Below are 17448 nucleotides of genomic sequence, written 5' to 3'. Positions count from 1 at the left end.
AGCCTTCAGAGCCGTCCAGCCAGGACCAGCCTTCAGAGCCGTCCAGCCAGGACCAGCCTTCAGAGCCGTCCAGCCAGGACCAGCCTTCAGAGCCGTCCAGCCAGGACCAGCCTTCAGAGCCGTCCAGCCAGGACCAGCCAGAGCCGTCCAGCCAGGACCAGCCAGAGCCGTCCAGCCATGACCAGCCAGAGCCGTCAGCGAGCCATGACCAGCCAGAGCCGTCAGCGAGCCATGACCAGCCAGAGCCGTCAGCGAGCCATGACCAGCCAGAGCCGTCAGCGAGCCATGACCAGCCAGAGCCGTCAGCGAGCCATGACCAGCCAGAGCCGTCAGCGAGCCATGACCAGCCAGAGCCGTCAGCGAGCCATGACCAGCCAGAGCCGTCAGCGAGCCATGACCAGCCAGAGCCGTCAGCGAGCCAGGATCTGCCAGAGCCGTCATCCAGCCAGGACCTGCCAGAGTCCCTCAGCCCGGACCTGCCAGAGTCCCTCAGCCCGGACCTGCCAGAGTCCCTCAGCCCGGACCTGCCAGAGTCCCTCAGCCCGGACCTGCCAGAGTCCCTCAGCCCGGACCTGCCAGAGTCCCTCAGCCCGGACCTGCCAGAGTCCCTCAGCCCGGACCTGCCAGAGTCCCTCAGCCCGGACCTGCCAGAGTCCCTCAGCCCGGAGCTGCTGCCCCTTATCCCGATGCTGCCCCTTCATTTAGGTGGGTTTAGTTGGAGGGGGGTCATTGGGAGGGGGATACAGAAACGGGGAGTGACTATGGTGGTGTGGGGACAGCGTCCGGAGCCTGAGCCACCACCGTGGTCAGATGCCCACCCAGACCCTCCCCTGGACTTTGTGCTGGTGCGCCCGGCGTTCGCACCTTGAGGGGGGGGGTTCTGTCACGTTCCTGACCTGTTTTCTGTTGTTTTGTATGTGTGTGATGGTCAGGGCGTGAGTTTTGGGTGGGCAGTCTATGTTTGCTGTTTCTATGTTGGTTTTGGGTTGCCTGGTATGGCTCTTAATTAGAGGCAGGTGTTTTGCGTTTTCCTCTAATTGAGAGTCATATTAAGGTAGGTTGTTCTCACTGTTTGTTTGTGGGTGATTGTCTTCCGTGTCTGTGTCTGCGTACCACACGGGACTGTAGCGTTTGTTCGTTCGTTTGTTATAGTCTGTACCTGTTCCTACGTGCTTCGTGTTTTATGTAAGTACTCATGGTGTAGGTCAGTCTACATTCGTATTTTGTAATCCTTCCCAGTGTTTGTTTTCGTGTCTCATGGATTGATTTAATAAATCATTATGTATTCAAAACCCGCTGCATTTTGGTCGAATCACTACTCCTCCTCTTCGTATGAAGGGGAGGAGGAACACCGTTACAGTACCAGATCAATGTGGAGTTATATACAGGGAGTACCAGATCAATGTGGAGCTATATACAGGAAGTACCAGTACCAGATCAATGTGGAGTTATATACAGGGAGTACCAGTACCAGATCAATGTGGAGTTATAGACAGGGAGTATCAGTACCAGATCAATGTGGAGTTATATACAGGGAGTACCAGTACCAGATCAATGTGGAGTTATATACAGGGAGTACCAGTACCAGATCAATGTGCAGAGGTATGAGGTATTTGAGGTAGATACTGTATGTACATGAAAGCAGGGTAAAGTGACTAGGCATCAGGATAGATAATAATAAGGTATTTGAGGTAGATATGTACATGAAGGCAGGGTAAAGTGACTAGGCATCAGGATAGATAATAATAAGGTATTTGAGGTAGATATGTACATGAAGGCAGGGTAAAGTGACTAGGCATCAGGATAAGAGTAAAATAAAGAACAGAGTAGCAGCAGCAAATTGTGTGTGTGTGTGTGTGTGTGTGTTATATATATATATCATCTTGTGAGTGTGCATACAGTCAGTGCAAGATACCCACTGGGCAGACGTCAATTGAACGTCTATTGGTTCAATGTCATTTCATTGAAATGACATAGAAACAACATTGATTCAACCTGTATGTGCCTAGTGGGTAGGGTCAGTGCAGATAGACTGTGTAACCATTAATTAACTATTTAGCAGTCTTGGAGCCTGTTGTTCCGAGAGCAGATGCTCCCGTACCTTTTGCCAGATGGTAGCAAAGTGAACAATCTATGGGTTGGGTGGCTGGATTCTTAGGCAATTTTTCGGGCCCTCTGTAACCGCATGATATGGAGGTCCTGAATGGCAGGGAGCTTGGCCCCGGTGACGTACTGGACTGTCCGCACCACCCTCTGTAGCAATCGAGGGTGGTGCATTTCCCATACCAAGTGGTGATACAGCCAATCAAGATGATCAAGACTCCTGAGGGGGGAAAGGCGTTGTAGTACCCTCTACACGACTGTGTGGGTGTGTGTGGAATATGTTTTGAGTCCTAAGCTTCATTGATATGGATGGGGGCGTGCTCATGTAGATTGTGTTTAAACAAACTTTCAAAAATGAAAAAACTATTTTTCATTTCAAAGTAAAAAATGGCCTGGACTAAATTTGTAAAAATTCAAATGAATTTCATTGGAAGCAATTATTGTCCCTGACTGTGTAATGTATCTCACCTGTGGTGCCTTTCAGGTGCCTACAGGGTAAAACATTGCCATTTAACCAGTTTTGAAAGAAAAAACTGAACATTCTGCTCATTTGCACTCTATTATAAAACGCAAGGGTGCCAATATATCAGACTGCAACTGTTTTCTCAGGCTAAAAATACTTTCAATGGAGATTCAACATTGAGCGTGCCATTTAGTCCAGGAGTACGCTTAATCTGGGCCATGGAAATCAACACACACAAATATTATTCATATTTTTTTTTATTGGGCCACAAAAATGTTGATTTTACATCTGAGCAGTAATCGTTGCGCACACACACACACACACACACACACACACACACACACACACTTTGCTCAGGGATTTGGTCAGTCTGAGAGAGCAGAGCTGCAGCTAATGAGATGACAAGATGCTAATCCTTAGGGCTAATGCTAATGCTACAGCTCTAAGTCACACACACACAGCCACCTGCCCATCTTGGGCTCAGAGAGAGTTAGAGAGCGAGACAGAAGAAGAAAGGAAGTGATAGAATGTGTGTGAGGGGAAAGAAGGGAATGAAGGAGAGCTGTACAAGAGGAGGAGCAGTATGAAGCAGGTAGAGTCAGGTGTGGAGGAGAGGTGTACAAGAGGAGGAGCAGTATGAAGCAGGTAGAGTCAGGTGTGGAGGAGAGGTGTACAAGAGGAGGAGCAGTATGAAGCAGGTTGAGTCAGGTGTGGAGGAGAGGTGTACAAGAGGAGGAGCAGTATGAAGCAGGTAGAGTCAGGTGTGGAGGAGAGGTGTACAAGAGGAGGAGCAGTATGAAGCAGGTAGAGTCAGGTGTGGAGGAGAGGTGTACAAGAGGAGGAGCAGTATGAAGCAGGTAGAGTCAGGTGTGGAGGAGAGGTGTACAAGAGGAGGAGCAGTATGAAGCAGGTAGAGTCAGGTGTGGAGGAGAGGTGTACAAGAGGAGGAGCAGTATGAAGCAGGTAGAGTCAGGTGTGGAGGAGAGGTGTACAAGAGGAGGAGCAGTATGAAGCAGGTAGAGTCAGGTGTGGAGGAGAGGTGTACAAGAGGAGGAGCAGTATGAAGCAGGTAGAGTCAGGTGTGGAGGAGAGGTGTACAAGAGGAGGAGCAGTATGAAGCAGGTAGAGTCAGGTGTGGAGGAGAGGTGTACAAGAGGAGGAGCAGTATGAAGCAGGTAGAGTCAGGTGTGGAGGAGAGGTGTACAAGAGGAGGAGCAGTATGAAGCAGGTAGAGTCAGGTGTGGAGGAGAGGTGTACAAGAGGAGGAGCAGTATGAAGCAGGTAGAGTCAGGTGTGGAGGAGAGGTGTACAAGAGGAGGAGCAGTATGAAGCAGGTAGAGTCAGGTGTGGAGGAGAGGTGTACAAGAGGAGGAGCAGTATGAAGCAGGTAGAGTCAGGTGTGGAGGAGAAGAGCAGTACAACAGGACTCATAAAGGTAAGACACTATAGAGTGTATCCCACGGTTGATAAAGAGTGAGTGTTCGTGAGTACAGGGTTGATTTCCACAGCCCAGATTAACCATACTCCTGTACTAGATGGCACGCTCAATATTGACTCTCCATTGAAAGTATTTTAGTCTGGGAATACAGTAAAATATTTGTCACCCTTGTATTTTACAATGCGTGGCGCAGCGGTCTAAGGCACTGCATCTCAGTGCTAGAGGCGTTACTACACACCCTGGTTCAATTCTAGGCAGTACCACAACCAGCCGTGATTGGGAGTCCCATAGGGCGCCACACAATTGGCCCAGCATCATCCGGGTTTGGGTTTGGCTGGGGTAGGCGGACATTGTAAATAAGAATTTGTTCTTAACTGACTTGCCTAGTTAAATTCGAGCAGAATGTTTCGTTTTTTCTTTCAAAACTGGTTAAATGGTAATGTTTTACCCTGTAGGCACCTGAAACGTACCACAGTAAAGGACAATAATCGCTTCCAACCAAATTTATTTGAATTTTTTATAATTTACTTTGAAAGTTTTTTACTTTGAAGTGAAAAATCTTAATTTCAATTTAAAAAATATATGTTTTCTTGGTCCTGTGCAGTTGTAAATCAAACAAATAAATGTTTAAACACCAAAAGTGTTTAAATCGCAACTTATTTTAAAAGAAATAGTTAACCAAGCAAGGGTGCCAATATATTTAACCTCATCTGTAGGTTTAATCTGAGTGTGTGAAACTGGCCTAAAGCATTTGTACGGTGAGGTCAGTTTGTGCGAGAGAGACAGGAGACAGAGGGGATGTGTGGGTTTGACTGGGGACTAATGTGGATCTGTGTTGTGTGTTTTTCTTTCCAATAGCAGGCAGTTTGACTGGGTTTTCAAAAGCTTCTCAACTATCTGGAAGGTTTAATACACCCACAAACACACTGTCTGGCACAGACACAGGACACAGGACAAACACTCAGTTGGCGTAGGTCATGTGGCTTTGTATTTTTTCAATTCATCGCTAACTCAATTATAGGATCCAGAGAGCTAAACTTAGTTGAATTGTTTTCCATGAGCCTATTGTTGTGCTCTTCAGCTGGTCAGTGCTGGTCAGTGCTGGTCAGTGCTTGTTGGGTGCTGCTCAATGTGGTCTGACTAGCATTGTTTAATGCTGGGCATACACTACACAACTTCTAAAATCTTAACTTAGACGTGCTCACATTTCCCCATTTCTTTCCGTTTATCCTCAACCCCAGGACGTGGGTGCTCACATTACACAATGATTTCCTAGTTGATCCTGCCCTGCGTTACTTGGTTGTCGTGTGAAAAGAATGCAGATGCAAACAGTGAGCTGCTTTATTAGTGTGCATACATTATTATTGCAGAAAAAATAGATAAAACTCAACTCTGGATCTGTTAGTTGAATATGAGGGTCTGGGTGGTAAAGCTGATCTGACCAGCATGGTCTAGCTGGCAGACCAGCCTTCATGGTGTTTTTGCTGGTGACCAGCCTTCATGGTGTTTTCGTTGGTAACAGGCCTTCATTGTGTTTCTGCTGGTGACCAGCCTTCACTGTGTTTTGGACACTGGAGACCAGCATAAGCTAAAGAAAAACCATCATCAAGTCACAAACTGGCTAGCATAGTGATATATAATTACAATTGAAATCCTAGAGTGGATTTCCATAGTCTGCATTTAGAATGGCTGCCACAGTTTGAAAGATGAATGAATGAGAATACCTAAACCATCTAAACTGGAACAACCATTTCAGAAATGGGTGTAATAAATCCAACTAACAGATCGGATTGGTTTAGAAAAATGTACGTTATTTATATTTTTGGGGCATTACGTCCAAAGCTTTGTTTCGCCGAACAACCACCTGATTGCTTTGGTATTGGTTTCGGGTCAAAGACAAAAATGCTACTCTGCGCACGTGCTACGGGGTGTGGGACGTCATCTATAATAATTAGGCTGCTCTAAATGATTTTGACCAGCAGGTGCCACTAGCGTACACTGTGTTGATCAAAGTCTCGAGTAATGAATCTATTTTCAACACAATTGGTTGTAAAGGCTTAATGGTTCAGGAAGCTTTGTTTCCCCATCACTAGTGAATGGGCAAGAAAAAAATATTGAAGTGCCTCTGAACGGGGTAGTAGATGCCAGGCGCACCGGTTTGAGTGTGTCAAGAACTGCAACGCTGCTGGGTTTTTGATGCTCAACAGTTTCCTGTGTGTATCAAGAATGGTCCACCACCCAAGGACACCCAGCCAACTTGACACACGAAAAACACAGCGGCTGGTCACCAGCGAAATCACAGAGAAGGCTGGTCACCAGCGAAAACACAACGAAGGCTGTTCGCCAGGGAAAAGACAATGAAGGGAGAGAGAGGAAGAGAGACAGAAGGGAGAGGAAGTGGCCACCTGTTAGGGCTAAATGATCTCTTAACTCTAACTCAATCGTACGTTTTACTAAATAATCTAATAATCTGGACCCTGTAATCTTATTACCGGAAGTTAATCTGTCTGTGTGTGTGTGTGTGTGTGTGTCTGTGTGTGTATGTGTGTGTGTGTGTGTGTGTGTGTGTGTTACGAGAGAGTAAGAGAAGAGTCAGGGAGCATTTGACAGGAAAGGTTTATGAAAGGAGAGAAAGACAGGGGGTAGAGGGAAAGAAATGAAAGAAGAAAGAAAGAAGGAAAGAATGAACCTGAGTAGAACAAACAACCAGGCCACTGCTGGAAGACGCATTGATTGATCCCTTCTTCCTATTTGTCAGTGTTGTTGCCATGGCGAGGCGCTGGCGTCCGTCATCGGACCACTTCCCCGCTGCCAGCTGCCATTTTGGATCAACAGGTGGATTCAGGACAAAGAGAAATGAAGGGGGGGAAGAAGAGGAAGAGGAGGAAGAACGCTCGCCCATCTACTCTCTCTCCAAGAGCTCCATGGACATAGTCATGGCAACCGGACACCAGCATCTGCTAGACCCGGCCTGGGCAAAACTGGAGCTGAGACGGAGTGCCAGCCATACCACACACTCTTCCCCAAACACACAAACACCAAAGCTCACACAGCTGCAGCAATACAGACAACACACACCCTCACACACATCTCAAAACACACACGGGCACGGATCTCCCCTTGGCAACGAGAGTGTGGAGAGTTGGAGTGTGTGTAGTGGTGGTAGCACGCCAGAGACGGTCATATGGAAGGGAGGGGCCTGGATTATAACTGAGGAGAGCCCCTGCGTCCCATACTTCACTCGCTGCTCCAAACTGGCGTCAGAGTCTCAGTCTTCCTCACCCCTAGCTGTAACCTCACCCCTAAACACACCCACACCCGCCCCAACACTACAATCACGCCACCCCCTACACCCCCTCCAATACATACCATCACACCTAACTGTAGACACACCCCATCAGACACACACACCCTCACCTGTGTTCTCACCCCTACCTTTAATATCCTCCCTACCCTCACCCCTACCTGTAACCTCACCTCTACCCTCACCCCTACCTGTAACCTCACCTCAACCCTCACCCCTACCTGTAACCTCACCCCTACCTGTAACCTCACCTCTACCCTCACCCCTACCTGTAACCTCACCCCTACCTGTAACCTCACCTCAACCCTCACCCCTACCTGTAACCTCACCCCTACCTGTAACCTCACCTCAACCCTCACCCCTACCTGTAACCTCACCTCTACCCTCACCCCTACCTGTAACCTCACCCCTACCTGTAACCTCACCCTTACCCTCACCCCTACCTGTAACCTCACCCCTACCTGTAACCTCACCCCTACCCTCACCCCTATCTGTAATCTCACCCCTAGCCTCATCCCTACCTGTAACCTCACCCCTACCTGTAACCTCACCCCTACCTGTAACCTCACCCCTACCTGTAACCTCACCCCTACCTGTAACCTCACCCCTACCCTCACCCCTACCTGTAACCTCACCCCTACCTGTAACCTCACCCCTACCTGTAACCTCACCCCTACCTGTAACCTCACCCCTACCTGTAACCTCACCCCTACCCTCACCCCTACCAGTAACCTCACCCCTAGCCTCATCCCTGACACATAAAGGATGCACACCAAATCCTTACACAGACGAGGCTCGTTCCCCCCACAAGCATCCCTCTTCCCCCTACCCCTTCCCCTCTCCTTCCTGTAGAGCTCAAGGTGAGGAAGGTCTAGTGGAGAGGGGCAGCAATGAGCTGGTCCCACCCCAGCCAGGGTGCACCAGTGTGGGGACATGCTATGGAGAGAAGCCCCCTATCCTGAGTGCAAAACCCAGTCCCAGTCCTAATAACAACACACATCCCCTGGGTGTTAGCCTGGGCAGCCCTGTACAGCAGCAAGATGTGGAGATGGACCCTTGGGTGTTTTTCCCGAGCCCACCATCTCACCTGGCGTTGTCATGGTTACAGAGGCACACCTGTCCGTCTGGCCGAGGTCAGAGGTCGGTGGCTTTAGTCTCCTCCCTCAGTGACTCGCGATTGGATGGCTGCCACCGCTGCTGCTATAACTCTGCCCACTCAGGGGTCATGAACTTGATGACGTCATCACCCCAGGGGTCAGGGTTCAAGGAGGAGGGGACGATGACATCACAGAGGGAGCTGGTTGAGGTAGGGGTGCAGGCGGGGTCACCTCTTGGGTCAAAGTTGAACTTTAAGTCAAAGTCCTTCCAGAGCTCCATAAAGGATCATGGGTCGGACAGTAATCTGGGGTCTCCCCCTCGGTCCCACTCCTACATTGGCTCCAACTCTTATCTAGGTTCACAGTCTATCTTGGGGTCCCCTCCGGGGTCAAGGTTGAACCTGAGGTCATCGCTTGGCTCCCACTCCAACCTGATGTCGCCTTCTTCCAGTATGTTCCGTCTGGACAGCCCTGGAGAGGAGAGTGAGGAGGAGGTGAAGTGGGAGGAGAGCAGCTCTCCCCCGCTGGGGGAGATGGGGAGGAGGAGGTCCTGTCTGAAGGTGGGGGTACAGGAGGAGGAGAGGAGGAGTGGAGAGAGGGATCACAGCAAAAGGAGTAGTATGAAACAGGTGCAGTGGAATGAAGAGGGACTGACCTGGGATGTTTACGGAGCCTCCCTGGACCCAGAGGTGCTCAGCTCAGCCATACAGGTGTGTGTGTTAACCCTGCGTGGTTTCCATCCCTACAGGTGTGTGTGTGTTAACCCTGCGTGTTTTCCGTCCCTACAGGTGTGTGTGTGTGTAGGTGCGTGTGTGTGTGTGTTAACCCTTCGTGGTTTCCGTCCCTACAGGTGTGTGTGTGTAGGTGCGTGTGTGTGTGTGTTAACCCTTCGTGGTTTCCGTCCCTACAGGTGTGTGTGTGTGTAGGTGCGTGCGTGTGTGTGTTAACCCTGCGTGGTTTCCGTCCCTACAGGTGTGTGTGTGTAGGTGCGTGTGTGTGTTAACCCTGCGTGGTTTCCGTCCCTACAGGTGTGTGTGTGTTAACCCTGCGTGGTTTCCTTCCCTACAGGTGTGTGTGTGTTAACCCTGTGTGGTTTCCGTCCCTACAGGTGTGTGTGTGTGTGTTAACCCTGCGTGGTTTCCGTCCCTACAGGTGTGTGTGTGTTAACCCTGCGTGGTTTCCATCCATACAGGTGTGTGTGTGTTAACCCTGCGTGGTTTCCATCCCTACAGGTGTGTGTGTGTTAACCCTGCGTGGTTTCCATCCCTACAGGTGTGTGTGTGTAGGTGCGTGTGTGTGTTAACCCTGCGTGGTTTCCGTCCCTACAGGTGTGTGTGTGTGTAGGTGTGTGTGTGTGTGTTAATCCTGCGTGTTTTCCGTCCCTACAGGTGTGTGTGTGTGTAGGTGCGTGTGTGTGTGTGTTAACCCTTCGTGGTTTCCGTCCCTACAGGTGTGTGTGTGTGTAGGTGCGTGCGTGTGTGTGTTAACCCTGCGTGGTTTCCGTCCCTACAGGTGTGTGTGTGTGTAGGTGCGTGTGTGTGTTAACCCTGCGTGGTTTCCGTCCCTACAGGTGTGTGTGTGTTAACCCTGCGTGGTTTCCTTCCCTACAGGTGTGTGTGTGTTAACCCTGTGTGGTTTCCGTCCCTACAGGTGTGTGTGTGTGTGTTAACCCTGCGTGGTTTCCGTCCCTACAGGTGTGTGTGTGTTAACCCTGCGTGGTTTCCGTCCCTACAGGTGTGTGTGTGTTAACCCTGTGTGGTTTCCGTCCCTACAGGTGTGTGTGTGTGTGTTAACCCTGCGTGGTTTCCGTCCCTACAGGTGTGTGTGTGTTAACCCTGCATGGTTTCCATCCATACAGGTGTGTGTGTGTTAACCCTGCGTGGTTTCCATCCCTACAGGTGTGTGTGTGTTAACCCTGCGTGGTTTCCATCCCTACAGGTGTGTGTGTGTAGGTGCGTGTGTGTGTTAACCCTGCGTGGTTTCCGTCCCTACAGGTGTGTGTGTGTGTAGGTGTGTGTGTGTGTGTGTGTGTTAATCCTGCGTGTTTTCCGTCCCTACAGGTGTGTGTGTGTGTAGGTGCGTGTGTGTGTGTGTTAACCCTTCGTGGTTTCCGTCCCTACAGGTGTGTGTGTGTAGGTGCGTGTGTGTGTGTGTTAACCCTTCGTGGTTTCCGTCCCTACAGGTGTGTGTGTGTGTAGGTGCGTGCGTGTGTGTGTTAACCCTGCGTGGTTTCCGTCCCTACAGGTGTGTGTGTGTGTAGGTGCGTGTGTGTGTTAACCCTGCGTGGTTTCCGTCCCTACAGGTGTGTGTGTGTAGGTGCGTGTGTGTTAACCCTGCGTGGTTTCCGTCCCTACAGGTGTGTGTGTGTAGGTGCGTGTGTGTGTGTGTGTTAACCCTGTGTGGTTTCCTTCCCTACAGGTGTGTGTGTGTAGGTGCGTGTGTGTGTTAACCCTGCGTGGTTTCCGTCCCTACAGGTGTGTGTGTGTAGCTTGACTATTCAGGTGATGGTTTCTATATGTAAATTTTTTTCTCCAATCTTATCTTATTGTGTCTTCCAGAAACACCTACAACTCCTGACCAGGACAGACAGCACAAACGCAGAAACCACTTCCAAGACCAATCCCAAGTCAAGGGTTAAGATCATTTCTAAGACCAAGACCCCTCCCATGGAAACCGCTACCACGTCAACCCCTGTCACAAACAAAAGAAAGGCCACTTTCATGGCAACTTCCCCAATGGCAACCCTTGTCACACCCTTATCGATTAATACCATGGTAACTGCTGCCCTAGAGACTGAGACTGACACTAAAGGAGAGGGAGACAGAGGGGGAGATAGAAAGCGAGGAGAGCTAGAGAGAGAAGGAGATGTACAGAGAGAAGCAGAGGGAGAAATAAAGGGAGAGAGAGGAGAGGTAAAGAGAGGAGAGGAGGAGGGAGAAGGTACAGAGGAGGAGGGGACACCGGTGCTGTCTCGTAAGTCGTCGTCCCGTGAGAGTGGGCGGCGCAGAAAGAAGAGTGGAGGAGTGATGAGGTCACTAAAGCGATGCATTCGCTCCTCAAACCCCAATGACTAACACTGGAAGCACACCCAGAGGTGGACATTCTCCCATTATAAGACTAACCGATGACTGTATAGGACTAACACAGGGGGTTGGTGGGGTTCAGTCTAAAAGGGAAAAGAGTCATCGTATAGCCCCAACACTGGAGTCCATCTGTATAGCCCCAACACTGGACTCCATCTGTATTGCCCCAACACTGGAGTCCATCTGTATTGCCCCAACACTGGAGTCCATATGTATTGCCCTAACACTGGAGTCCATCTGTATTGCCCCAACACTGGACTCCATCTGTATTGCCCTAACACTGGAATCCATCTGTATTGCCCTAACACTGGAGTGCATCTGTATTGCCCCAACACTGGAATCCATCTGTATTGCCCTAACACTGGAGTCCATCTGTATTGCCCCAACACTGGACTCCATCTCTATTACCCTAACACTGGAGTCCATCTGTATTGCCCCAACACTGGAGTCCATCTGTATTGCCCTAACACTGGAGTCCATCTGTATTGCCCTAACACTGGAGTCCATCTGTATTGCCCTAACACTGGACTCCATCTGTATAGCCCCAACACTGGAGTCCATCTGTATTGCCCTAACACTGGAGTACATCTGTATTGGCCTAACACTGGAGTCCATCTGTATTGCCCTAACACTGGAGTCCATCTGTATTGCCCTAACACTGGACTCCATCTGTATTGCCCTAACACTGGACTCCATCTGTATTGCCCTAACACTGGACTCCATCTGTATTGCCCTAACACTGGAGTCCATCTGTATTGCCCTAACACTGGACTCCATCTGTATTGCCCTAACACTGGACTCCATCTGTATTGCCCTAACACTGGACTCCATCTTTATTGCCCTAACACTGGACTCCATCTGTATTGCCCTAACACTGGACTCCATCTGTATTGCCCTAACACTGGACTCCATCTTTATTGCCCTAACACTGGACTCCATCTGTATTGCCCTAACACTGGACTCCATCTTTATTGCCCTAACACTGGACTCCATCTGTATTGCCCTAACACTGGACTCCATCTTTATTGCCCTAACACTGGACTCCATCTTTATTGCCCTAACACTGGACTCCATCTGTATAAACCTGGACTCCATCTGTATAAACCTGGACTCCATCTGTATAAACCTGGACTCCATCTGTATAAACCTAACACTGGTCTCCATCTGTATAAACCTGGACTCCGTACTGATGTAGTGTAGTTTTTAGCTACTTCATATTTTTGTTGTTACCTCAAACAAAATGTATTTCTGTTGGTATTCAAATGTATCTGCCAGTAGGTAAAACAAGTTTGGGCTTTTTAATAGAAGAGATACTACTTGGGTTCAGGGCTGCAATAACATAAAGGTCCAGGATTCCTTGACGTCAATATGTGTTTTTATTTATCAGTTACTGCCTAACTGCAGGGTATTACAATACGTGTGGGAATGTGAATGTATGGATGCTATGGTTGATTGTAAAGAATCTACAATGGAAGAAAAAAAACTATGTCATGTATTAAATAATCCGGTCAAAACATAACTATTGTCACTTTCATATGTATTCTCTGCACTATACATATACAGTACACTCCCTCACCCTCTCAAAATAAACACACAGGTACTCACAGAGTGTGTGTAAACTTGGTGAACCATGGTGGTGAGTGAGTCTATACTATATATGTTCGGTTCATTCAGGCCCTGTGTAGTGCCACTGTTCAGATGAGCAGGCACATTCCCTGTCTTTCACCGTAGTAAAGGCCTGAAACCTTACCTCGCTAGCTGCTTCTACTGTTGTCATGTCTCACTGTTCACGAACAAACACGGTAGTTGTATGTATCATGTAGAGTAACAAAGCTCTCACTCCCTCTCTCTCTCTTTTTACATCATGCCCCCTGTGGGATGAAAGTGGTACAGTCTTGGGCCTAGTTGCAGGCCGTACTTATATAGGATGACTTCATCCATCCACAGCCCTAGGGAGGTTTGGATGAATTTAATGTAATGTATTTCCAATGAAGTGGTTTTGTATTTTATTGGATAGGTTACAGAGGTTAACTGGTGACAATTTATAGTTAAGTAAATGTTTAGATAAATAAAAGTAAGCCTTGTGAGGGATGTTATTTAAGCAATAAGGCCCGGGGAGGTGTAGTACATGGCCAATATACCACGGCTAAGGGGTGTTCTTAGGCACAATACAACGCGGAGTTATAAACTGGTTACCAACGTCATTAAAGCAGTAAAAATAAGTGTTTTGTCATACCCATTGTATACGGTCTGATATATCATGGCTGTCAGCCAATCAGCATTCAGGGCTCAAACCACCAAGTTTATAATTACAAGTAATGGGGTGTAATAGCTTGTAGGCATGAATGGGTAGAGTGATGATTTGATCAATTGTGTGTGTGTTTATGGGGGTAGGGGGTGGGGTTTGGGGGGGGGTACAGGTAAGGTCATCTAGAGGTCACCGGGTCAGGTGACAGAGGATCAGGAGGTGGACTGATGGGGTGAGTGGCGAGTACAGCTGTGTTTGACCTACATGTTTGTCCTATGTCTGCGGCCAAGGGAGCGTGTTGTGCCTGTGTGTATGTATTCATGCATGCGCATGTATGAATGTGTGCGTGTGTGTTGAAAGTGCTGATGGGCCTCCCAGAAGCCCCTGGCTGCAGGAGAACAATCCAACGCTGGTGCTTTGTGGTCCTTTTTGTCCTTGGGGGAAGGGGGGGGGGGGGGGGGTGTGCGCATATTAGTTTGTTTATGAGTGTGTGTATGTGTATATGACTGAGTTTGTCCAGTGCTGTATAAATAGTGAGCTGTGGGCACGAGGCAGTGATTCTGCTGAAGATGGTTGATGTTCCTGGACCTCCGCTCATATCTCTGCTGCTGCTGTTGAGTGTGTCGGCTCTGCCTGCCGCCGCATACACCCTGACCCCCGGCAGACTGCCCCAGGCCCAGCACAAAGTCCTGCAACTAGGTGAGCCAGAAACACACAGTCATCTTAACTACACCTCTCTCTCATTTATTCAGTGTGATCTCAACCCTTCCTAATTGGGCCAATAACTAAAACAAAGTCAAACATAAAAATATATAATTCTAATTGTTCTGACCTGTGACAGTCACAAAGGCTGTGTTTACACAAGCAGCCCAAATATCAGCAAAAGAGCGGATCTGATTGGTCAATAGACCAATTAGTGGAAAAAGTATCAGAATTGGGGTGCCTGTGTAAACGCAGCCATAGTCTCTGATCTCTTATATTCTTGAACCGGCCCACAGACTTTGACATGGCTGATCAAGGATCAGTATTAGTCTGACTGTACTGACAGTTCATGTGTATTTTGTCTCCTATAGACTGGCCTAAGGACTGTGGCATGGCACACTACAAACCCAACATGGCTGAACGGATTGTCTCTGGCAACGAGGCCAGACCTCACTCCTGGCCATGGCAGGTCTCCCTACAGGTAATCAATCAACAAATCAACCAATAAACATACTTCTACCTGCTAATTTAGGGCATCTCATTTGTACTTAGAGACGAAGTGAAACTTTGACTTAAAAGTAACTGTCCATAATTTAACTTGTTTCCAAATAATGTTATTGACTAGTCGGATAATCGTATATGGCCAAAGCAGAAATTTGAGAATATATATGCAAAATGACTTGTTTACTGTTATATTTACGCTGGTAACTGGTTTATAAAAGCAATAAGGAACCACACCTCCTCGGGCCTTATTGCTTAAATAGAACATGATGTCATGTTGGCTCATTGGCTGAGCTGACCAATCAGCGGTCTACTCGCATTAATATTTTTAATGACCGGTATACGCCCACACCATTCTGTTGTCGGGGTACGCCCACACCATTCTGTTGTCGGGGTACGCCCACACCATTCTGTTGTCGGGGTACGCCCACTCCATTCTGTTGTCGGGGTACGCTCACACCATTCTGTTGTCGGGGTACGCCCACACCATTCTGTTGTCGGGGTACGCCCACACCATTCTGTTGTCGGGGTACGTCCACACCATTCTGTTGTCGGGGTACGTCCACACCATTCTGTTGTCGGGGTACGCCCACACCATTCCAATACAGAAAGGCTGCTTTTTAAATATACTTTATTGCCATTTTTTGGAAGGAAAAATATTCCACTCATATTGTAATTAAATGCAGGTTATATTTCATAGAAATCTGGAAACACTGAACAGTTACTTGTAGAGGAAGGTCTTGCTTGTGGGTTAATGGTACCTGTGTGTCTCAGGTTCGTCCCAGAGGCAGTAAGCACTACATCCACGTCTGTGGCGGAACACTCATCCACAAGAACTGGGTCCTCACCGCTGCCCACTGCTTCCAGAAGTAAGACCAGTTAGACAGTAGACACACACGGACTCCCTAAGTAAGATGAGCCATTTCAATAATGTTGTGTGCTACCACTCATTAACCTCATTAACCTACACTAAAACTCAGTTAAGACTAGAGTCAAAACATCTTCAGAAAACGTCAACGACTAGTAGACTACTAGATTACCTGTGTGGATTGTGACAGCTTCAGTCTGAACCCTGTGTGAACTCAGTTACCCACCATGCTGTGTGTCTCAGGGGTAAAGCCGAGGATGCTGGGAGTTGGAGGATCGTCCTGGGGAAGCATCGGCTGAAACGTTCCGAGACGCCCGAGAGGACTATCCCGGTGAAGAGGATCTACCGTCACGAGCACTTCCGTTACCCCACACACAGCGAGCTGGACTATGACATCGCCCTGGTCAAGGCTGCCACCGACATCGTGCCCAACAACCATATACGCTACGCATGCCTGCCGCGCAAACAGATCAACCTGAAGCCTGGACAATACTGCTGGGTGACCGGCTGGGGAGACACTCGGGGTAAGGTGGGATGAGGGGGAGGCACAAGGGTTGAGGTGGGAGGCTGGAGGGAGACTATAACCACTTATGTGAGAACTAAGACTGAGGACAAGAGAGCATCGACCAGGGTTGTGTTCAGTAGTAACAAGAATGTTACTCAAAGGTAATCCTGTGGTGTATCCCTGTCTGTGTATCAGGTGGGAAGGAGAACGTGTCTCTGGCTGAGGCTCTGAACCAGGCCCGTCTGCCCATCATCGACTTCAAGACCTGCCGTCAGAAGAAGTTCTGGGGAGACCGCGTCCGGGACTCCATGATCTGTGCCGGCTTCAGAGATACAGAAGGACCACCTGCTGCCTGCCAGGTAGAAAGGGACGGAGGAGAGAGCAAGGGAGAGCAGGAGGGAGATGGGGACAGAGAGGGAGGGAGCAAGGGAGAGAAGGGAGAGACAGAGGCAGGAATGGGAAAGAAAAGAGAGGAAGAAATACATACTTGTACTTTGTATTAACATCGTAATGTGATCTAACAATGTCTCTACCCCCTCTCCTCTCAGGGTGACTCAGGGGGTCCTCTGCTGTGTCAGCTGGGGCGTGACAGGTGGGAGGTGCACGGTGTGGTGAGCTTCGGCCCCATCGGCTGCACTGTGGAGAACAAGCCCAGCGTGTTCACCCGCACCGCCAACTACATCCCCTGGATCGAGGCTACCCGCATCAGAGACTTCTTCCTGCACTAGACCACACACACAGAACCTTACAACCCTTCTGCACCCATCAAACTACAGCAGTGTTTTTTGGGGAGAGATAGCATATTGCAGTTTGTTTCGTAATCACACTCATGTCAATGATTCAGTGTTGTTCCATGTCCATAACCTATCAATTTTGTCTTGAGCATTCTGTTCTGCTAAATGTAACATTCAGAATCATGTTATCCTATTTTAAATGGTGCAATATTTGCATGGCATTTATGACACCTTGACCCCCACCCTGTCCCCAACCACTACTCCACTTCCTGGTTGTACTCTTTCCTGACTACATTTCCCACCATGCACCCAATAAAGTTAGCAGAAAAAGCAGAACATTGTGAAGCTCTTCTTTCTGGTGTAGAACACTATGGTTATTAGTTTAGCTTACTGACCGATAGT

At 48.7% G+C, this 17448-nt stretch overlaps 1 protein-coding gene across 1 annotated transcript; it reads left to right on the top strand.

Moving 5' to 3' along the window:
• The first annotated feature begins 14269 nt into the window (after positions 1 to 14269).
• LOC139570059 (chymotrypsin-like elastase family member 2A) lies at positions 14270 to 17363 on the top strand. The gene is made up of 6 exons (XM_071391541.1): positions 14270 to 14435; positions 14810 to 14919; positions 15714 to 15808; positions 16051 to 16331; positions 16508 to 16671; positions 16861 to 17363. Exons 1-6 carry the CDS (start codon positions 14306 to 14308, stop codon positions 17038 to 17040), a joined length of 960 nt encoding a protein of 319 aa, XP_071247642.1. The 5' UTR covers positions 14270 to 14305; the 3' UTR covers positions 17041 to 17363.
• The last annotated feature ends 85 nt before the right edge of the window (positions 17364 to 17448 follow it).

Source organism: Salvelinus alpinus, chromosome 3 (genome assembly GCF_045679555.1).
Source record: "Salvelinus alpinus chromosome 3, SLU_Salpinus.1, whole genome shotgun sequence".
NCBI classification, from domain to species: Eukaryota; Metazoa; Chordata; class Actinopteri; order Salmoniformes; family Salmonidae; genus Salvelinus; species Salvelinus alpinus.
Note: the sequence above shows the minus strand (reverse complement) of the source record. Positions and strands in the feature narration are given on the sequence as shown.

Excerpts from the sequence above, each read along its gene's own strand:
- LOC139570059 (XM_071391541.1), top strand. The coding sequence starts at position 14,306 with ATGGTTGATGTTCCTGGACCTCCGCTCATATCTCTGCTGCTGCTGTTG. Across the intron at positions 14,436-14,809 it reads GCACAAAGTCCTGCAACTAG|ACTGGCCTAAGGACTGTGGC; the intron begins GTGAGCCAGAAA and ends TGTCTCCTATAG. Across the intron at positions 16,332-16,507 it reads CGGCTGGGGAGACACTCGGG|GTGGGAAGGAGAACGTGTCT; the intron begins GTAAGGTGGGAT and ends TCTGTGTATCAG.